This window comes from Theobroma cacao, chromosome 5, assembly GCF_000208745.1.
Source record: "Theobroma cacao cultivar B97-61/B2 chromosome 5, Criollo_cocoa_genome_V2, whole genome shotgun sequence".
Classification (NCBI taxonomy): Eukaryota; Viridiplantae; Streptophyta; class Magnoliopsida; order Malvales; family Malvaceae; genus Theobroma; species Theobroma cacao.
In genome coordinates, this window is record NC_030854.1 from 23,245,032 (window position 1) to 23,268,156 (window position 23,125).

Below are 23,125 nucleotides of genomic sequence, written 5' to 3' on the forward strand. Positions count from 1 at the left end.
AACTTATTATCGTCTTAATTATCTAGAGTAGTTTTATACAATTTTGTGATTTTATGGAAAATGGGTTTAAATGGTAAATTGCTATGTTTTAAGAGAAATTGTGATTTTATAAAATGATTTTATAAATTTTCTAGAAAATCGAATACTGGTTTTGAAAATAGAGTAATTGGAGACTGCCTGCTTGTGTTGTAAATTTATGGTTTTAAATTGAATGGTTTATGACAATATATGAGCATGAATGGCTAAACTGATTTTTGGTGTTAGAATTATTTGTACTGTGTATTCAGCCTTGAGAGGCTAGGTTGCGATAAATTGCCATGTCATGCAGAAAAAGATTTTATGAATCAGGTGGTAGATAAAAGATTAGCTACTGCAGTAGTGGGGGTTTCGTGGGCCAACCTATTAGAAGGGCACGGTAAACTCCTTTATATTCTCACCTCGGTCGTAGAGGCGCGTAAGGTATATCCTGAGGTGGGCTTTTTGAGTACACTTCACGTGGACCACCGCGTGAGAGTGAGACTCAACCAACGCCAAGGAACGGTTATGTTTCAAAATAAAAATATGATTTATACGAAATATGAATTTTTAATAGCCTTGGTGGACTCGGTTGGATACCCCTGGTCTAGGTGTCACCGAGTACAGGATTAGGCATGAGCCAAGTTTTGAGTAATTCACGAGTCATATTGATTATTTGGTTGAAATGAATATTCGTGATGTGAAAAATTTACTGAAGTTAATTATTTTTTAATTGTCTCAATTTACTCGCCTTTAGATAGTTTAGATGATGTCTATTTACTCACTGGGATTTTATAATCTCACCACCCTCAATTCCCCACATTTCAGGTTCGGGATAGTCGGTAGATAGCCGATTGCATCAAGGACTTCAGTTAGCCTTGCATTGTAAAAATTATAGGTTCACAGACTCGCATCTTATTGGTTAGTTGGGGACCCACGTGTCATTGTAAAAGTAATTTTATACTTTAGTTATCTGATTTAAAATATGTATGAACATATTAAGCTTTTACACCATGTTTTTGGTGAGTTTCGGTATTATCGAAGAAAAATGACGAAAATGCCCTTATGAGCCAGAAAATAATATTTTATTCTTTTGATTTAGAAACGACTTATGATTTTTTTGAAATGCAAGATTTAATAACTGTCGCTCACCAGGGTGATACGAAAGCTGATGCTAGGCCTTGCGGGGTTTCGATCAGCATTCGGGGTAATGAGTGCCTATCGAGACGTCGCGGCGGTTGTCACGGGCCCGATGAGAGTTCCGGGTTGTGACAATTAAAGTGGTATCAGAGCATGGTTTAAAGATCAGAGATTTTGATTTTAAAGCTTTGGATTTTAATGTTTTTGGTTTTAAAGTTGTTTTAAGAAATCCACACTAACACTACGTGGCTCGAGTTAAGTTAAGTTAAGTTTGGTAGAATAGAATACGTGCATCTGCATATAGAATTTGGAGTTGTTTAGACTCGTTTTGTTTCTTCTTATAGATCTTATGGGAGCTATAGGAACTCCTGATCCCAGTAATCCACTTCCTTGTTAATGTCATGCAAAGGTCATAAGTAGGGTCGTTGTTCGGGTTTAAGATGCCACCCGTGACACGAGCCAGTGTTGGAGGGATCTTAAAACGAATGCTCCTAATAAAAGATTAATGAAATGATATATTCCTTCTATTGTGGATGGAGAAATTTGAAATTGGACAAATAGGCCGTGATAATTTATTCATTTGGTGGAGTGTACAAATTAAGCATTGATGTAAGAGTAAATTCATACATATGTGCATGAAGATAAGAACACTATGTTAATTGAGCGTGTTATGCCCATATAAAAGTGGTGTTGATTTCAATTAAGCGATTGTGAGATTTTAAAAATTGATTGGATCTATTATAGTTCATGGATATAAGGACGTGAACTAACTCGAGAGTGATTATTAATGATTACTATAATTGATGTGTGGTCATAAAGGAAGAAGTTAGTAAACAAATCTGCTCTAAGGATGAGCTTGAACTTTGCTATGCATAGTAAGGAGGAGCCAAGGGATTAAAGGACTAGATGTGGAATTGGCAACTTGAGGTTAAATGACTTGAAAATGTCGAATCTATTCTAAGTGCCATATGAAGTTCTATAATTGAGATTGATATACGAATTACTTGAAAGATCAATTTAAAAGTTTATTCGGTTCAAAGTGTGGCCTATAATACGAATGATCAGTCTTAAAGGTGATCTCCCCAAAGCAAGAAATTTAGAAAATGTTGATGTATGGATATACTCTAAGAGAGAGAACTTCTGCATCCTAAGTTTAGGACAACTTTGATCTTATGATTGCAAAGGCAAGGTGTAATAACTAAGTGAATTATTCACTTAATAAATGTGATTGATTATTGATGAATAAAGTCAAGATCTTGACGTTTAGTGGTATACAATTTGATAATTATGTATTTAAGGGTTATTTGGAGACAATTTCTTTATCAAATTTGCACTAAATGCTATGGTAAAGGCATATCAATGTTAATATGAAAATGTATCCAGGAATGATCTTAACATATCACCAAAGGAGAATTAAACATGTTGAAGTTAATGTTCTAATAGTGTGCATATGATAGAAAGCTAGTTTGTAAGTTGTAGTTTTCATGAAATATATAAGGATTATCAATATATGGACATACACTTGGAGTTGTAATTTACAAGTTTGGAGTATTTAAGATATGATTAAATGGAATTAGCATTAGTTAAGGTACGTGAATCTTCTAATTAAATTTTGTGGAGTATGCATGATAGTAGAATGGAGGAACAGAGTGCCGTGATACTATATGGTGAAGTTACTATACAATATGGAAAGAGTATTCTAAAGTGGGATTTATTGACTGATGATAAGTGATGTGCAATCTGAGATACATGTAGCTATGAATAAATTTGGAGATCTTTGCTTAAGCAAACTCGTACTAAATGTTATGGTAAAGATATATGAATGTTAGTGGCAAAATAAAGACATTAAATCAATGTTCTGATCGCGTACTTGTGATAGAAAGTTATTATTGCTAATTGTGGTATAGACTCAGAGGGAAACCACACGATTGTGAATAATTGAGGTAGTAGCTTTAAAGGTAGAAGAATTGCTGGGATAAAGTAAATTCAAATAGTTGCAACACCACAGTACTGACTATCAAACGCTGTCGCGTTAAGAACCCCTAATGGCTAGCAAGCATGAGCAAATTGAGAGTGGCATGAAGATGAAACTTACGAGTTGAGGAATGGTCATTGGTTTTCATGCTAAGCTTTGTTGTTTGGAATCTTAAGTGCATTGGGGAGGTATTAAGATAAAGATGATGAGTGAAATTGTAAAGTTTCTTTATTGCCTTGTATATTGGCATGTAAGAGAAAGAAAAGTTAGAGAGTTTTTAAGATGGTTACATAAAAATAAATTAACATGGGGAGTGTTAAGATGAATAATATGATGACTGAAGTCAAATCTTAAGAAATAAGGAAGATAAGAGATTAAGTCTTGTTAAAGACTAATGAGGAAGCGAGCGAAAGGTTAGATGAATGTATGAGATACTGATAAGAGATGTCAATACCAAGTGAGGAAAAATGTAAATAAAGATTTCAATAATGATATAGCAAATGAGTTGATATAGAATATTGTTATGAGAATATACTGATCTTGTCTTAACTTTGTTGAAAGGAAAGGATTAGTAACAACACAAGTAAATTAGGTGACATGCTAAAAACTCTTGGAGATAAATTGAAATATGAGTAGTTGGGTATACCTTTATGAAAATGATATACTTGAAGTATGAAAGAGCAAATAAGTGATTAGGTATTTCAAGAATATTTAAATACCTTTGAGGAATAATTATACATTATACGAGATGAGTATAAGATGTGGGATTTTGAAACTTGCTGAGGAGTCAAATGGCTAAGTCACGAGTTAAGTAATCATCTGTTGTGAGACATAAGTCTAAGGTAGATATTCCCAAGAAAATAATCAAGAGAAGTTTTGCCCTGGATTTCGTGAAAGCAAACACTAAGTTATGTAGTTATAAAAAGGAAGCTGTAAGCTGAAAGTGATATTCATATTAATATTGAAAAATACTTGAGGAGAATCTAGTTTCAAGTTTTACAATTTCAGGTACAATTTGTAAATTGGTTAAGGAAGAATGATGTTATATTTATATGAAAGAGTAGAACAAAGGATGATAGAAGTTAACCTTGAAAATGAAGTTAGATAATGAAATTTTCCTAATACATTATGGAAATTGAAATTCGAAAATGCTTGAGGTATACATGATTCAAATGAGTTTGAGTCTTAAGTGACAAATCAATATCGTAATGCAAGAAAGATACAAGGTAATATAGAGGCATGAAAGATGATTAAGGACAAAAGGATGACTCTGAGAAATTATGATATTGCATCGTATTCAATGATCAAATCAAGGTAGATCTTGGAAGCATAAATGGGATTATAAGGCATATACACATATGTGGGGTTGATATTGTGATAAACTAAAATGAAGAATGATTTTTAGTGAATTAAAATTCAAACTTAATATATGATGAGTGATGTAGGTAGTACCATGATAAGAAATTTTATCAGAAATTGAACTATGTGAACATAAAAGACTTTGGGAAATAGTCAAGGAGATAATATCAAGGAAATGTGATCTATAGCATGGTTAAGCCGTACAAGATGGATTAATATGATTAAGAAGATTGATATTTCATACCTGTGAGATAAACAGGAAGTACATGGAAATAATGGAAGAAAATACCCCACATTTTTTTTGAGTTTGATAAGTGAAATTTTGAGGACAAAATTTTATTTTAAGGAGGGTAGTGTTGTCAAACCCTGTTCTATAAAATAATTACGACGTCATTTACATGCTCAATAGAATGTTTGCATGTTTAGGAAGTTCGAGGAATCGTTAAAAGATGATATTGCCCTTAATGGTACCATTAAGTTGATTAAGCCTCGAGCTAGTTCAAATAGGAATTTTGAGGTGAAATTAAGAGTTTCACAGTTCAGGGATGACTCAAAATGGTAATTCGAAGTTCGAGAATCAATTCGAAGTCAAACCGAAATTTTCACTATCTAGGGGCAAAATGGTCATTTGCCACTTGGGGACAAAATGAGAATTTTTAGAAAAGATTTTTTTTTGGCCTCATTTAACTTGTTGGAGTATGATTTGAGTATTGGAGTATAATTTGAGGGTTTGGTAGTAAAAAAGTTTCATTTTGGTGATTTCTGGAGTGTAGGGGCAAAATCTTAATTTTTCCACCCGCGAACAAAATTTGAGATTTTAAGAGAATTTATATCACATTTGACAAATTGGAGAATGGTATGACTATAAGGGATGAAAAATATGTCAATGGGCAATTTTTCAGTTTTTGGGGCAAAAATGTAATTTTTTACTTTACGGGGTCAAAAGTGTAAATTTCAAAAATTACTCCACCAAGACTTTGGATAAGTCTGAGAATTTTATCTAAGCTATGGATATGTGGGACAAGTGTATGGTGAAAATTTGGAAACAAATGGATGGCTAGAATTTAAGAAATTAATAAAACAAAAAAATAAATAAAATAAAATAATATTATTTTAGCCTTTAAAAAGGTCAAAATTTCCAGAATTCTCATCTTCTTCAAGCTGTCCAAACCAGGAGAAAAAAGGGGGAAAAGAAATAAGAACCCCAGCTGAAAAATTTGGGGAAAATCAAGAGAAATCAAGAAATCAAGTATTAGAAAGGTAAATTTCATTGATTTTCCTTGTGATTTTCACTACCCATGCATTTTTTTCTCATTTCCATACAAAATTAGAAAGTGGGTATGGACACCCATGCTGGCCAAACCTCCATGGATGAGTTTTGAACTTGAGTTTTGGTTGATTTTAATTGAATTAAGTGATTTTAATTATGTTATATTGAAATATAGCAAAAATAAGCTAGAGAAATAATTTTCTCCCATTGAAACCCATTATGCCGAATTTTCTAGGGGAATATTGGCTGCTGATCTTGATGTTTATTTGAGGAATTATGATGAATAATGATGAATTATGAGCCTAGAAAAATAATGGAAATTTTCGGAGCAAAAATGCGAATTTTTACCCATTAGGGGTATTTTTGTAATTTGCTATCGAGACTGATAATTTGCACCACACTGAGGAACATTAAGTCAATTTGGGTGCAATTGAGGTATAGAAATTGAAAAAAATTAATTTGGAGTTTAAACGGACACGTATATCGATTTATTGGGTAAAAAATCGAAATAGGCTAACATCTTGTTTAGGCAAAATTTAGACATTTTGCACTTCATATCATGCATTAGTAGTATAAATTAGTTTATTTTGGTTTAGTACCAAAGTAGTAAACCTCTTAATTGTGCAATTTGTCAAGGTGGCGAATCCTCTGGCAAGGGCAAAGAAATCGCACTCGAGGAGTAATAGTTGGAGTACCCGAATTTAGTTTTCAGAAACAGTGAGTAAACTTATTATCATCTTAATTATCTAGAGTAGTTTTATACAATTCTGTGATTTTATGGAAAATGGGTTTAAATGGTAAATTGCTATGTTTTAAGAGAAATTGTGATTTTATAAAATGATTTTATAAATTTTCTAGAAAATCGAATACTGGTTTTGAAAATAGAGTAATTGGAGACTGCCTGCTTGTGTTGTAAATTTATGGTTTTAAATTGAATGGCTTATGACAATATATGAGCATGAATGGCTAAACTGATTTTTGGTGTTAGAATTATTTGTACTGTGTATTCAGCCTTGAGAGGCTAGGTTGCGATAAATTGCCATGTCATGCAGAAAAAGATTTTATAAATCAAGTGGTAGATAAAAGATTAGCTACTGCAGTAGTGGGGGGTTCCGTGGGCCAGCTTATTAGAAGGGCACGGTAAACTCCTTTATATTCTCGCCTCGATCGTAGAGGCGCGTAGGGTATCTCCTGAGGTGGGCTTTTTGAGTGCACTTCACATGGATCACCGCGTGAGAGTGAGACCTAGCCAACGCCAAGGAACGACTATGTTTCAAAATAAAAATATGATTTATGCGAAATATGAATTTTTAATAGCCTTTGCGGACTTGGTTGGATACCCCTGGTCCAGGTGTCACTAAGTACCGGATTTGGCATGAGCCAAGCTTTGAGTAATTCACGAGCCATATTGATTATTTGGTTGAAATGAATATTCGTGGTGTGAAGAATTTGCTGAAGTTAATTATTTTTTAATTGTCTCAATTTACTCGTCTTTAGATAGTTTAGATGGTATTTATTTACTCACTGAAATTTTATAATCTCACCACCCTCAATTCCCCACATTTCAAGTTTGGGATAGCCGGTAGATAGCCGATTGCATCAAGGACTTCAGTTAGCTTTGCATTGTCAAAATTATAGGTTCACAGATTCGCATCTTATCGGTTAGTTGGGGCCCATGTGTCATTGTAAAAGTAATTTTATACTTTAATTATCTGATTTAAAATATGTATGAACATATTAAGCTTTTACACCATGTTTTTGGTGAGTTTCGGTATTATCGAAGAAAAATGACGAAAATGCCCTTGTGAGCAAGAAAATAATATTTTCTTGTTTTGATTTGGAAACGACTTATGATTTTTTTGAAATGCAAGATTTAATAACTGTCGCTCATCGGGGAGATGCGAAAGCTGATGCTAAGCCTTGTGGGGTTCCGATCGGCATTCGGGGTAATGAGTACCTATCGAGATGTCACGACGGTTGTCACGGGCCAGATGGGAGTTCCGGGTTGTGACATGAATTTTTTTAAAAAAATTGGAACTTACTTTCATTATAATATGTAGTTAAATTAGACTTGGCAATTCATATTTTCGTGTTTTAATCGTGTCAGATACGATTAGACACGAAATGTGATAAAGTTAAATACAAACATGACATGAATAATTATTAGTGTTTGCATCTAAAATACGTGCAGGAATACGTTTAATAGCTGTGTAACACGACACGACACGACACGATTAACATGTTTATTAAATGTGTCAATATACGATACGACACAATTAATAACACGCTAACACATTTAACACGACTAAATAAAAATTTTTACAATTAAATATAATTTTATTATTTAAATTTAAAATCAATAATTATAAAAACAGTTGTAACAAAATAAAATAATAGTAACATCAAATACAATAAAATTTAACGTAAATAACATACATAAAATTCATCATCAATTTATCATATTCATACAAATAAAATCCTCACTAACATCTAACTTAAAACAAAGCAAAAGTCCAAAGTTAGGGCTCGGGGATAATTACATTATTATCCTTATGAAGTTCAAAAAACTTTTTAAAATAATTGTTTAAAATTATTTAAGTAGGGCTAAAATAGAATTTGATTATTAATTTTTAACCAGTTGATAAACGTGTCATGTATACACGTTTAAACATGATTAATACGATTAATTAAACGTGTTCTAATGTGTTACTCATGTTCGACACATTTAAGACATGAAAATTTTGTGTCTTAAATGTGTCAAAGACGATTATATATGAAATATGGTAAGGTTAAACTCAAACTTGTTTAACCCCATACTTCTTATTTCGTGTTAACATATCGTGTCTAAAATTGCCAAATCTAAGTTACTTCATTTGAAAAATATCATTATTGATTTTTCCTATTTTCATTTGGGACATTTTAAAAAATAGCCCTCAAAGATAAAATATTTTCAAAAATAGACTTCTTTATAATTTTAACTATTTTTAGCCAAGTTGAACAAAATTACATGTCATGAAACCTCCTCATATTCAAGTGCATATGATGTTACACGCTACGTTAAAAAAATATTCTTACACATCATGTATAAAAACATGTTACACATCATGGTTAAAAAAGGTTTTACATGTCATGTAAAAAAAAAATTTGTTACCCGACATGCACAAAAACATGTTACAAGTTATGTTGAAAAAAAATATTGTTGTTACACGTCATGTTGAAAAAATATTGTTATTACACGTCATGTTAAAAAAAATTATTACACTTTAATACTTAAAATATTGTTGTTATTTACGAATCAAAACTTCAAATTCTCTCGACTATCTTCATTTCTTTTGTTCTTTTGACGATTTGGCACCAATTAAAGTGTTTCTAATATGTTTTCATAAATAAAAATATAATTTTTTTATCTTAAACACCGGTTTCGGCTAAAAATAAAAAAATTCTATTTGAAACCCTAGGTTTATAAATTTCAAAATTTTGAGTTTATTGGTATTTATGCTTCGAATTGTTCCAATTAAAAATAATTTTAAACATCTATGATTATTTCTACCATTTTAGTTTCTTCAAAACCACCTAAAAATCAAATTTCCTAAATGGTCACCCACCCCTAACACATTAAAACCATCGCTTGGTGTTTTGAAAGTGTGCAAGAGAGAAATCGGGAGCATAGAAGACGAATGCTGAAAAGAAAAATCGATAAAATTAGAGAGAGCTAGATGATAAGAGAGAGAAATAGAAAGCACATGTGGATACGGAAAAATTGTAATAAATGGTTTTATTTATTTGAAATGATTTTAAAGGTATTTTTGTCAAATTATGGCTAAATATGATTAAAAACAGTTAATTTTATTTTGGGTGTTATTTTTGAAATCAAGATATCAATGTGACAATTTCTCACAATTTTCTCTTTTTGTTTCTATTTTTAATTTTAATGTGAAAATCAAATGTTATCATTATTTTGTAATCAACTCCTATTTACCATTTTAACACCCAAATAACTCCACTAATGATAGTGAAAAATATTTTACAGAAGATGATCCAAATAATACAAAATTTTTTCGACAATTTATCCAAACTATAAAAACCATTAAATTTTCTTATAAAATATTTTACATAAAAAAATTTTCTCTCAAGTTATTTTTCGATTATCAAATGGACACTAACTACATATATTTTTTATGAAGAGATTATGGCTTCTTTCCATTTGATAGCCTTTTCATTAACTTTTTGTCCAACGCGTTTATATTTTTTTGGTACATTACAAAGGGAATTCCAATGTGTTTTTGTTGCCTTTGTGGCACCTTCAAACCAGAAATGAGCAATTGTTTCAACTCAACTAAAAGCCACAAAGGACAGGAGACAAACAAGGTCATACACCAAAATGAACAATAGTTATAATTCAACGCAAAGATTAAAAGGATAGAACTAGAGAATTTTATTTGATGAACCGGTTGTCAATGAATCTATACGCTGTTAGGATCTCGAATAATATCATGTTATTATAAAAATAAATTTAAAATTAAATATTAATAATTTTTTAAAAGAATTACTTAAAAGATAAATACAATTGTCTCTCTTTTCTCTCTCCAACTCTCTCTCAATCATTCTTTTTTCTTTTCCTTTTGTTTGTATCTCACAGATGAGTTTGCCTCGAGTGTAGGCAAAACCGAAAGTTCACCTCTATTATATGATATATTCCCTGGCAAACCATGTGTAAATTGGCTGATCAGTTTGTTCCTTGGCTGAGTTGTTTGATATGCCCAAAAAACAATTGACAAAATGCTAACAAATATAACTGTTATAATTCTAGTTTTTTTACTTTTTATCATTGAAAATCACAAATATTGGCATCCAACCATCACACAATCTGTAATGTTGAAATGCATTTCTGACAGTACGTTTCCATAATAAATGCAATATTCGATTATCTTCAATGTATTGGTCGAAAATATTTTGGTAAGGTTTAACCTTAATGAATGTTCCTAGAACATCTAACAGTTGAGAAGAAATGCTTTGCACAAATATTTGAAAGAAAGTCAGGATTAAAACAGATTTCATTTCGGGATAAACAGAGTAAAGGTCATAATTTTAATGGGGTTGGACAGAGATTAAAAAAAAAATCAAAAAGGAAAAAAACTAATTGAGAGAGAAAAAAATTGCATTTTTATTTTAAAAATTTTAAATTTATTTTTAAAGTAAATATCTAAATCTTTTAAGTTTTAACTGAAATTCCACGTGAGTCCATTAGGTTTCATAATGGACATCCCACTCAAAAAATTTTTTTTATTGGACACATAGGTCTAACTGTTAATCAATCATTAGTATTTCCGTTAATTTGATGACGTGTTAATATTAAAAAGATAACTTTACTTTTTATTAATTTTAAAGATTATTATTATATAAATTATATTTTTTATTTTTTGTACAAAATAAAAATTTTAGGCCGAGGGAGGAGAGCACTGATTAGGAGGGTGCTTCCCTCCATTGGGGAGCAACTATCGTGAAGTGGTCAGTCGGAGAATGGGAGCGTACTGATCGGCCATAACGTTTGAGAAAAAAAAGTATTTTAATATTTTAATATTTTTTATTAATGGTATTTACACTTTTAAGTTTCATTGTCTGTTTCAAAAACTAATGAATTTTCATAAAATTTAAATTTAAATTTAAAATATTTAAGCAATTTATCTTTATTTTTGTAATAACATGACATTATTTAATGAAGTTACAATATGTAAACCTGAAGGCATACTAGATTGGCATACTATATTCTCCACCTAAATTGTACCTATTAATGATGTAGCAGGGTCCTTTTCTTTTGGCGGAAGCTTTTTCCAATCCTTTGCTTCCGGGCTAGCTCTGCAATATACTCTCCCTTGCTGGCAAGTTTCATTGCTTTAGGGGAGGATTAAAACCCTAAATCCTTATAAAGCTTCATTTATTTCTATTCAACCTCTCTAACTCATATCATCACAATTTTGCAGAGCGAGAAGATCAAGATGGGCCAAAACGCATCAGCTGGTATTCTCTTTCCCTCTTACTCTCTTAAATTTTCTGCATCGACTATTCTTTTTGTATATATACAATTGCATACAAGTTAGCGGCACCTTCATAAATGGATTACATGTTTCTTTATTACAAATTTGATACTAGCGTATTTTTATAAAAATGTTGATTGTTGCATTGAGTACGTAATGAAAAACGAGAGATATTACATACATATTTTTATTTATTAAATATTTGATTCAATAATAAATATTTCTTTTTATTTAAACAATTATTTAGTTTATCTTATATCGAATTTGAGTTTTCAAATTCTTAAAATTATTTTTCTAATTAATTTGGTTTCTATTTATTTTTTTATTCGGTACATTTCAATACATTTGTTTTGATAATCATACATATAAATGATAATTAAAAATATATTAAAAAAGTAATGTGAAAGAGAGACAAAGCCGATTTTTTATCCTTAGCATTTTGGTCAGATTGGTTATTTTAAAGCTTTATGATAATAAGAGTGCAAAGTCCCTTAGTTTGTATGCATTACCGATGCAGGAAAGAAGAAGGGTAAAGAAATTGATGCCGTGATAGAGAAATGCTACCAAACTTATTTTAAAGACAAGAAAGATTGGACTTCAGCTAAGTTCTACGGAGCAGTATGCGAAACTGTCGAGTATTTCATCTTGCTTTTAGCTCTTTCCATCATAAATCTTTACCTGAATTCACTCAAGGAAAATATTAATTTATTTGATTAAATGTGTTTACTCCCTTGTTGACAGAGAAATCAACAAAAAGCTTGGAAGCACGCAGTTAAGTGTGCCAAAGACTACGACGCTGGAGCTAGCCTATGGGGTACAGCCATTGAGTTCCCTCCAGTCAGCCACACCCCTATATCCCCTTTCTAGCTGATCCAAGACATCCAGAAGCAGTTTCTTATAATTAGAAAATATCACCAATAAGTCCAACGCGTGTCACAAATTAAATTTTGAGTGTTGAATCAAATGCCTTCAAGTCCATTAAGCCATAACCCCTAAAAGTAAAATAGTAGTATATTATTGACAGTGGTTCATTTAAAATTGTTGCAGAGATACAAGGAAGCAGCAGAAGGAGAATTGTCAAAAGAAGAGTTTCAAGGGATTCTCCAGGAAGTGCTAATTGAGACTGGATTTACAGGAATTGGAGCCAAGGACATACTCTTGTACCTATTCGGGATCCCGGTTACAGGCTTAATGATCAAGAAACGTGCAGCCCTCAAAATCCATGACGATTTATTCATCCCTGCTATCACCTCGGCCACTGTTTTCCTCCTTGCAAAACTAAAAAAAATTTGAGGGTCATTGGCTCATTCCCTGCTAGTTACTACGTCTATCCTCAAATCATGTTTAATTTACTGATGCAATGGTGGTTGTTGTGGAGGATATCTGCAAAGTTCCTAATTAATTACTGAATATCCAAGCCATATCCAGCAGTACCTCAGACTAAGTAGAGACTAATGTGGAATACCATTCCTCCACAATTTGTCTTGGTGTAAACGGTAAAGGAAAAAGCATCGTCATACTAATGATGGGATTACCATTCATTGCGCACGTAGCACCAATAACCTCGAAATAAAAACGCATTTATTTGGTTTTCATTGCTATTATTTATTTATTTTTTGCATTTTATAAACAAAAAGCTACCTTAATTTGATTTTAAAAACAAAGAAAGGGGAAGGGAAACTCAAATCTTAAATCTCAACTATTTCACAACTGGATGTTTCCCCCTAGTTTTGGCATTGAAATATGATTGAAAACAGTCAAATGTGTGTTATTTTTCCGATGCTCGTCAATTGCATAAATATTTGTATCGGGAGGCAAAGAAAAATCCCAGGAATATATATTTTCTTTTTTACATTGTAACTCCAAGAATAGTAAACTTGCATCCAAGTTTCGTTTGTCCCTCCAAATGTTAGGGCTTTTAGAGGTTGTAGGAGATGAACAAGTCACCCTTTGAATCACCAAGAGAAACAATGTAGGAGAGAATTGTGCTCTCCTCTCTAACCTTCTTTAGGCAAGAAAACTCATAGTTAAGATGTTGTCAATTTTTCAAGATTAATGCGGGGATTTTAACATGTAATATCTTATTTTAAACATAGGCATCACTTCATTTGTCACAAATCCCATGCATGCTGATTGTACGGTTTACCTGTGACTCTCAGTGACCTGACCACAAAATTTTCAAAAGAAAAAAAAATGAATTTGACACAGCTTTGAATCTTATTTTGTTGGGGTTGAGAAGAAAATAAAATTCTCAGGTTCAATCGCTCTTTTCGCTTTCCTTCATTGAAACAAGAGAGACAAGGGGCAAACATATTGTAAGATTCATACATTTGTTCATTACATGGTTCCTGCATCTTCACCCACATTGCAATGACATTTCAATTCCAATCAACCATAAACAGATCCTAAGCTCACTGAAATCATAGCATGTTAACGTGTAAAAGAGGTTGCACACGATGAACAAAGAGCAAAGTAGTGTTCTAAGGGCATGGGAGGCCACCGTACGCAAAACACAAGCGGCCAAAAAGCGCGCAAATAGCATTTTCGGGACAATATCTATGGCAAATGCAGCAGAGGATGATCCTGAAGATGATAATGATAAAAGTGTAAGCATCTCTGGGGATGCACACTTTGCAGAGAAAATTCTACCTAATGGGGATTACTATACCGGGCACTGGTATGACAATTTTCCTAATGGACAAGGAAAGTATTTATGGACCGACGGGTGCATGTACGTAGGAGAGTGGAACAGAGGCAAAACTATGGGGAGAGGAAGGTTTAGTTGGCCCTCCGGTGCTACTTACGAGGGGGAGTTCAAAAGCGGATATATGGATGGGACAGGTATATATACCGGATCAAATGGGGACACTTATAAGGGACAATGGGTGATGAACTTGAAACATGGTCATGGCTTAAAGAACTATTCCAACGGAGATTGGTATGATGGGGAATGGCGCCGTGGCTTGCAAGAAGGGCATGGGAAATATCAATGGAAGGATGGGGACCATTATGTAGGAGAGTGGAAGAATGGTGTGATTTGTGGCAAGGGAACTTTTGTATGGAGTAATGGGAATAAGTATGATGGCTATTGGGAAGATGGTATGCCCAAGGGAAATGGAACTTATCAATGGCCCGATGGAAGTTTCTATGTTGGGAACTGGAGTAAGGACCCAGATGAACAAAATGGGACTTGCTACCCTTCAGAGTCCTCGCTGGCTGCAAATCTTGAATGGGATCCTAAACATGTGTTTAGTGAGCTGGCTGACTGCAAGATTTGCCCGGGTGAAAGGGTTTCCATCTTACCGTCACAAAAAAAACTGGCAATCTGGTATTCAACCAAGGGAGGGGACAAACCAAGGAGAATGTCAGTTGATGGGAGGGTAAGCGTAGGCATAGAGAGGCCATTTGATAAAATGAACATGTGGGAGACTGATGGCGATGGTCATGATTTAGGAGAAGTGAGGAGAGATTTGGATTGTGAGCTGTTAGGTGTACATCATGATGACACAAACCCAAAGTTCAACCTGGGATTGCCATTGAAAGCTCCAAAACCAGGAAAAAGACAAGGAGAAACGATATCCAAAGGCCACAAGAACTATGAGCTTATGCTCAATCTGCAATTGGGAATCAGGTGGCATTCTCTATATTCATTGTTATAATAATATATTGTGCTCTTGTTTTGACTTGTGTTTTTCTCATCTTGCACCATATACTTATAGATGTTTAAATTATTTTCTAAGAACATCGTTTTCCAATTTGTAGGAAAATATTTTTGATATTCAATTAGGGAAACTAGTATTATATTATTGTATTTTGTTTTCCTTGGCTCTACTTAGTTACTAATATAGAAAGGATAAGGGCCAAAAAGAGCAGCTTAAAGTTTTGGACTATAAGAGAAAATGAGTTTCCTTTTCCTATCTGAGGGGAAAACGCGCAAAATTTGTGTCTATATTTCAGGCCAATTGCCTGCACCATGGGAATCCAAACACGGGGCAAATTGAGATCAATTTCAAACAGAAAAAATGTTTACTAGTTATTATGATCAACACCCTGTTTCTTAAGAGGTAAATATCAAAAGATTAAATTCAAAAAGTTTTTAATGTTTGTATTGAAGACACTATTAAGCACACAGGTGGACAAGAGCTTGCTACTTTTACGAGCTTTATAAACCAAATCTGAAGAATTTCATCTTTCCTTCCTTATACTTATTCTGCATGAAATGACATTTTACATCATTCCCTATTTTTTTTTTCTTTTTCAACATTTTATCAAATTCTCAAACTTGGATCCTGTGATAATTATCTGCTCTATGTGATGTGGAGTTTGTCACATTATCAACATTTGGAGTGATTACACAGGCATTCTGTAGGAAGACCTGCTCCAGCCACATCCCTTGATCTTAAGGCTTCAGCTTTTGACCCAAAGGAGAAAATTTGGACTAGATTTCCTCCAGAAGGCAGCAAATACACTCCACCACATCAATCTAGTGAATTTAAATGGAAGGATTATTGTCCAGTAGTTTTCAGGTAAGGCAACGTTGTACATAAATTACAATCCAATCATATTCTTTTTAGTGCAGTAAAATGTTATAATTTGTTAGTATATCATCACACATGCATTTGAACCTGAGCATGGATTGCTAAGGCAACAAAGCACTATATGAAGCTTCTGCACATGTTTAGTGGCTAACAACTCTGAAAAAGCTTACTACATGGGGCTAACCAGAGAGAGATGTTGTGAAGCATCTTGTTCCCCTTGATGACAATAATTACTCTAGATGTTTAAATTCTCATTTAAGAACATGCAAAGTAACTCCACATCATCATTTGTCTAAAGGACTTTGAGGAAGTTGTTCAAGGTAGATCCTGCAGATTACATGATATCAATTTGTGGGAACGATGCACTTAGGGAACTATCATCCCCTGGTAAAAGTGGTAGCTTCTTTTACTTGACCGATGATGACCGATACATGATAAAGACAATGAAGAAGTCAGAAGTGAAAGTGAGTTCTGTATATACATACCTATTATAGTTTGGAAGCAATGCTGATTGTTGCAAGTCCAGGTTAATAACTGCTTTAACTGTGTGCTATAGGTACTTTTAAGGATGCTTTCAGCCTATTACAACCACGTTCGATCCTTTGAGAACACTTTGGTGATAAAATATTACGGTTTGCACTGCGTGAAGTTAACTGGGCCAACTCAAAAAAAGGTAAGTGAATGACATTGTTAGACAAACCAACTATTTCAGTCAGAAATTTGTGGCAATACTTATTTAAAGGAAGCTTCATCAGTTGAGGTTTTAGTGCTTGCAAACTGTGGTAAGAAAACCATTTTGATTAATTATAACAGTCTTAGGGTTGACAATCCAGGTACGGTTCATTATTATGGGGAACCTCTTACGCTCCGAGTATACAATTCATAGACGCTTTGACTTGAAAGGATCTTCTCTAGGGCGCATAACAGAGAAGCCTGAGTCTGAGATCGATGACACCACCATACTTAAGGACCTTGATCTCAATTTCATATTCAAACTGCAGAAAGCTTGGTTTCAAGAGTTTTGTAGGTGAAATACAGTTTCTTTCTTTTTGGCTTTCTAGATGTTTATTCCATTGCCTTGACATTGAAGTAATTAAACATGTTTGGTACCTATAAATTACGGCACCTTTTATTTTCTAATTTTGCTTCAAAATTCTTTCAAGCATGGATTAAAAACCATACATGCTGTCTAAGTTTGCTTCCCATCTTTCTTCATCAACTGCATTAAATATTTATACGTGTTTCCCCTGACAGGCAAATAGATAGGGATTGTGAGTTTCTTGAACAGGAGAGAACTATGGACTATAGTCTTCTGGTGGGTCTTCACTTTAGAGAAATATCAACTCATGGAGAGCTAATCCCTTGTGGAAGGCGGACTCCATCCGGTTATCTTTCATCTTTTTCTTACCATTTAAATCTTGTCAAAAATCCTTCCTTAAGATTAATTGAGTGCATACGGGTCTCCTCCAAACTCTTTATTTGTGTTAACAAGTTTTGTTTACTGTCTTGCAGGCAATTCTGAGAACGAATCAGCTCCTCGTCTTTCTAGAACAGATGTGGATCAACTTCTTCTAGACCCTAAGAGGTGAAATATCTCCATGCACAAATCTTGGTATCATCTTTCAATCTTAGTATTTAAGTAAGCCCGTGCGTCAAAACTTGTCTCAACCCTAAACTACAAAATTATTCTGAACAATTTAAGCATAACAATTAATTCCACAATGGAGCCAAGAGACAATGACTTTGCATCTTGGTATTAAGAAGCAAATGAACATTGCAGGTGGGCTAGCATCAAGCTGGGTGCTAACATGCCAGCACGTGTAGAAAGAACTATAAGAAAACCAGAAAGTGAACTACAGCTGGTGGGAGAACAGACGGGGGAGTGTTACGAAGTGGTAATGTTCTTTGGCATCATTGACATACTTCAAGATTATGACATTACCAAGAAGTTGGAGCATGCATATAAGTCCATCCATTATGACCCTACGTCAATATCAGCTGTGGATCCAAAGCAGTACTCTAAGCGATTCCGTGATTTCATATTTAGAGTTTTTGCTGAAGATACTTAGCTGTTTCAGCTTTCAGAAGGGGCATGGGCATGACATAGTCTTCCATATGGTGACTTATGTTCTAAGCTATGCCCCAATTACATTTCATTGGATTTTGTTTACAGGAATATCATGTAAGTATTTCAGTGAAGAGTGATGTAGAATATGTTGTACCAGGAAGAGTACTTCAACCAAATTCGAGTACAAAACTGTGTTACTATGTACTATATCTTTTACCAACTCATTCTTATGTCTCTGGATATACAGAATATTTACATGGATTTCTTCCATATGTGTTGGATTTAATTATAGGAATTGGATCAAAGTTTTGAAGTTTTCAAGATGTTAAGTGATCAGAATGAATTGGACTAATGTAGTACCATGCTTTTGTCTCTGTGTATGCTTTATTTTATTAGTATAAAAGCCTTGTATTTGATGCATACCATGATTAAAAATAAAAAAATCTTTGGCTTTATTTTATTATTTTAATATATATAATTTACTTTTCTAAATTTTTTCTCTTCATTTTCTTTTCTGTTCTTAACAATATTATTTTTTGCTCAATCAATTCATATTCATTTCATTGATTAATAGAGTGGGTACAAACTTGGCAAAGGCCAAGAATGATCAGAACATATGATCATCCCACCGTAAACCGTTTAAAATACACCAACAACATAGGAAAAACCACCAATGGCAAGCAGAAATTAACAAACACCTATTCTGCTGCCAGAGACATAATATGTCACAATACATCTCGGCTACTTGTGTTGGAACATTTTCAAATAAAATATCTGTTGGAAAAATCGTATTTGAAAATTATATCTATTGGAAATAAAAAAAATAAAAGAGGAGTTATGTTTGTTAGAAAAAATTAAGAGTTATGTTTATTTGAAATAGATAAATGTGACTGTTTGAAAGAGATACAAACTGTCTGTTGGGAATAGGCATGTAAGCCTATAAAAAGGACCATCTTTTAGATAACATAACGTACATTAGAAAACAGTAATATCTTTCCTTTCTTTCTCAAACATTCTCCAAGTTTTCTGCTATATTATTTTCCTAAAGAAATCCTGTAGAAAAAATATTATAGAAGTTTGATAATCTTGTTATACTCCAGTGAGTACTTAGTGGATTGATTTCGTCAGTGCAAAACACCGTTAATTACTGGACTTCATGGTATCTTTGAGGTTTATATGTCAGTAACTCTTTTGCACACTACAAGTGGGGGCGAATAAAATTGTCACAGCCCAATTTTCGAGCCATGACCGACGCAAGGACCCAATAGGCATAACTTACTAGACCCAAGCAAGCCTCTCAATATGCACATGTATATTAACCCATCTATTTAGTATATTTCTTTAAGAATAAGCTTAATAGTGTTCAAATGTCGACTTCTCCAACGTAACTCATAAAACCCAAGTGAATGCTCACATTAGCATCATAATTCCAATCATACATAGATAGTTTGCCAATATATCTTTGCAATTCACATTACCATATACAAAGACTTTAACCGTCAGAGGAGAGACTTTGGATGGGGAGATATGACTACTGAGTGTCAAGATACCTACCCAAGGGATGGGGGAACGCGGACACCTCAATCTACGTATCAATCACCACTGAATCTGAAAACATGAAGTTGAAAACGTGAGTATAAACTCAGTGAGTGAACATAGGAGGGGAACAAGCAGTGACAAGGAATGATTTAAAAATCATGATGCATTTAAGTTTGAAAACAATACAGCTTAGTTCAAGTTCTTATTAAAATCCCTCCATTTAACCCCTGGTTATTAAATCATTTAATGATGAAGGAACCATATTCAACATGAAATTGGAAGGAGAGGAAATTTTCAGCAATCATCCAAGCAAGACAGTATAAACAGAATGTTTCTTGCTACAATAAGATTAACTCACAAGTAAATGGGAAATTTTCAAAATTCATCATGCCATATAATCACATATTATAATCATAATCTTTCTATTGCATATACATATACTTAAGCATATATTAATTAGTATACCAACACATCTCATCCAGCTCATGTGCATCCCCCCACATCGTGCACATAGCCGAACACCTCATCCCACCCATCTCATATGCCTCCCCCCACATCGTGCACATAGCCGGAGTCATCGTGTGCATCCCCTCACATCATGCACAAAATAATGCCATCGTGTACATCCCCTCACATCTTGCACACAGGCAATATCACCATCCATCTCCATCACCAGCAAGTGCACCTCACCCCGCACATGCACGATTGCATTTGTCACACAATGGTACCATTTATGACATAGTATATATATATATATATGTCAACATTATACAAAAACATATGGATTCATCCTTCAAAACATTTCACATTTTACAACATCAAACATTTTATCAAGGGCTTGTTCGCAGGAAATTTTAAAGCAAAAACTGATAAAATTCCCAAATGATTCATTGAAACACATAAACATTTCCCCAAAACATTTTAAAATGCAAGTTCACTCACCTAGCAACAATGAGGTATTAGGTCGCTATTTGTTTGAAGGTGTCTCTAACTATTTTCACTGGCCAATCGCTTGTTATTTACTCCGGCACGCCACCACAATGCTCTAACTTTACTTTAACACGTCCTAGCAATAATCCAAACTCAATATGTTTAGTGCATCGATCCCACCTCTGTTTCTCACCCTATCACGAAACCATATTCAATTATAATATCGACAACTTATGTAAAATGTCTCGTACTTCAACCTTTTAATTAACTTCCGCCCAAATCTATCTTATTTTTCCACAGTATTAACTATATTTACGATAACCACAGTCATTTCAAATCTATCCAATTATTTTTCAATTTCAATCCACATTATTTCTTCTTATTCCTTCAAAATATTATACCACTCAACTTAACATTTTCAACTAAATTACACAAATAAATTCCTCCAACAACAATAATTCTTCACAACGAATCATTTAAAATTTCTTAACTTCACTTGAGCACTATTTCTCAAATTTCATATTTTCTCATTTACTTTAGTCCTATGACACATCATAAAAGAATTTTTAAATATTGTATTAAAGTAATTTAAATTTAATTCATATCACTAATAACCAAGATTTAACTAAGCAAGTGGGCTAGCTTAAAATAATGCAACTTCATAACAAGCCCAATAAAAGCAAAGAACCTTTTACCTATTTAGGCTAAATTGGCCCAAGCTCAAGTCTCCACCAGACCCACAGTTTGCTTTGGGAATGCACTGTTCAGCCTTGTGTGGCTGCTTCCCAGCACCAGCTCTCTCTCTCTCCACCGACGACTTAAAGCCTCATCTCCACTTCCATCGTTGGTTAGCTCTAGATCAGTCCAAAGAACTCAAATTTTCTCTTTTTTTATTCAGCCCTTTTGTCACCAAAAACCAAGCTTTCTCTCTTTTGGTTTGCATAACTCGGATCCCCCCACTGCTGCCCTAAGAATCTGAGTTCTCTCTTTCTCTACCAACTTCAAAAAAATCAAACTTTTTCCCTTTCAAAATTTGCAGCAAACTCTTTCTATTTCCTTAAAAAAAAAAATGCAGCAAAACTCTTATTATTTCCCTCTCAAAATTTGCAGCAGAACTATGTCTTTTCCTTTCTTTGTACATAAGCCTTACATTCCCAGCAAATCTTACATGGATGCCCAGCCATGAGGAACAAAAAAGAAGAGTCAAGCTTTGTAACAAAATTACTATTCTACCCTTCAAGGTTCTCATCCTTTTAATTAAGTCCTCTCAAAATCTTTAAATCTCCAATTTCCTTCTATTATCTTCTGTTACATGTGTACAAATGAAATATAAAATTTGTACCCCAACGTGGTGTTCCCATAATATTTAAAATATTATTTACCCCGTGCTATCTTTATTTAATAAAGACACGCAAGCCTTATTAACGTAATTTTTCTCCGAAATTTCCTCGTTCTTCCTCTCCCCCACTTAGATTGACCATATACTCCTTCTTCATGAAACATTTCGACACTGAATAAAATATTAATATTTTAATATTATTTTATTAATAAAATATTATTTTATTTCAAAAATTTTCTCTTATCTCTTTGGTACCCAAAATACCTTATTATGCCTTAATTGACATCCAATAAGTTTTATTAATCACCATATCAAAGTACGGAGTATTACAAAAACCTTCAGGATAATGGCAATGATACAAACCTTGAAGCCAATTTCTAAATTTTCCAATTTGGTGTTCTAACAACCTGTATGCACATAACAATGGACAGAACCAAAGCACAAGCAACTGTCCAACCACGCTCATGAATCCTCTTAGTAGCATATTTAAATTTTTGAGCAAATGTAGAAGTCAACAACATGGGATATAATAACCAAACACCACTATAGGTTCCACCAAGCATCGAACACCTCTTTTTTATTAGTTTCAAATTTAGCTAAAAAATCGACCATGGAATCAGTTTCTTGGAATATGTGATTGAAGGACACATCCCTAATAACATAACAAAAGCCATCTAGTTCATTAAAGAAATTCCACATATGCCATGGCCTAGTGTGAACCTCCTATACCTAAGTCATTGTAGTTTTTGAATTCGATTCAACAAGTTTATAAGATTCTGCCCGACTAGTAGAGGAAAGAAGCTTAATTGCATAGTAAATAGCCATCAACTCAGCAAAGTTGGAGTAATGCACTCTTAGTGGGTCATATAACATATTTTTAACATGTCTTTCAAAATCTTGGAGGATTCTTGCACAAC

The 23,125-nt window shown here is 33.5% G+C and overlaps 2 protein-coding genes across 2 annotated transcripts; both read left to right on the forward strand.

Moving 5' to 3' along the window:
* LOC18598737 lies at nucleotides 11,705-13,389 on the forward strand. The gene is made up of 4 exons (XM_007028398.2): nucleotides 11,705-11,777; nucleotides 12,312-12,429; nucleotides 12,536-12,608; nucleotides 12,842-13,389. Exons 1-4 carry the CDS (start codon nucleotides 11,756-11,758, stop codon nucleotides 13,085-13,087), a joined length of 459 nt encoding a protein of 152 aa, XP_007028460.1. The 5' UTR covers nucleotides 11,705-11,755; the 3' UTR covers nucleotides 13,088-13,389.
* LOC18598738 (phosphatidylinositol 4-phosphate 5-kinase 5) lies at nucleotides 14,027-18,655 on the forward strand. The gene is made up of 9 exons (XM_018121144.1): nucleotides 14,027-14,109; nucleotides 14,197-15,425; nucleotides 16,153-16,320; nucleotides 16,631-16,796; nucleotides 16,889-17,005; nucleotides 17,166-17,359; nucleotides 17,587-17,717; nucleotides 17,845-17,917; nucleotides 18,113-18,655. The coding sequence occupies exons 2-9, from the start codon at nucleotides 14,251-14,253 to the stop codon at nucleotides 18,399-18,401; spliced, it is 2,313 nt and encodes a 770-aa protein (XP_017976633.1). The 5' UTR covers nucleotides 14,027-14,109; nucleotides 14,197-14,250; the 3' UTR covers nucleotides 18,402-18,655.

Excerpts from the sequence above, each read along its gene's own strand:
- LOC18598738 (XM_018121144.1), top strand. The coding sequence starts at position 14,251 with ATGAACAAAGAGCAAAGTAGTGTTCTAAGGGCATGGGAGGCCACCGTA. Across the intron at positions 16,797-16,888 it reads TGAAGAAGTCAGAAGTGAAA|GTACTTTTAAGGATGCTTTC; the intron begins GTGAGTTCTGTA and ends TGTGTGCTATAG. Across the intron at positions 17,918-18,112 it reads CTTCTTCTAGACCCTAAGAG|GTGGGCTAGCATCAAGCTGG; the intron begins GTGAAATATCTC and ends TGAACATTGCAG.
- LOC18598737 (XM_007028398.2), top strand. The coding sequence starts at position 11,756 with ATGGGCCAAAACGCATCAGCTG. Across the intron at positions 11,778-12,311 it reads GGGCCAAAACGCATCAGCTG|GAAAGAAGAAGGGTAAAGAA; the intron begins GTATTCTCTTTC and ends TTACCGATGCAG. Across the intron at positions 12,430-12,535 it reads GCAGTATGCGAAACTGTCGA|AGAAATCAACAAAAAGCTTG; the intron begins GTATTTCATCTT and ends CCTTGTTGACAG.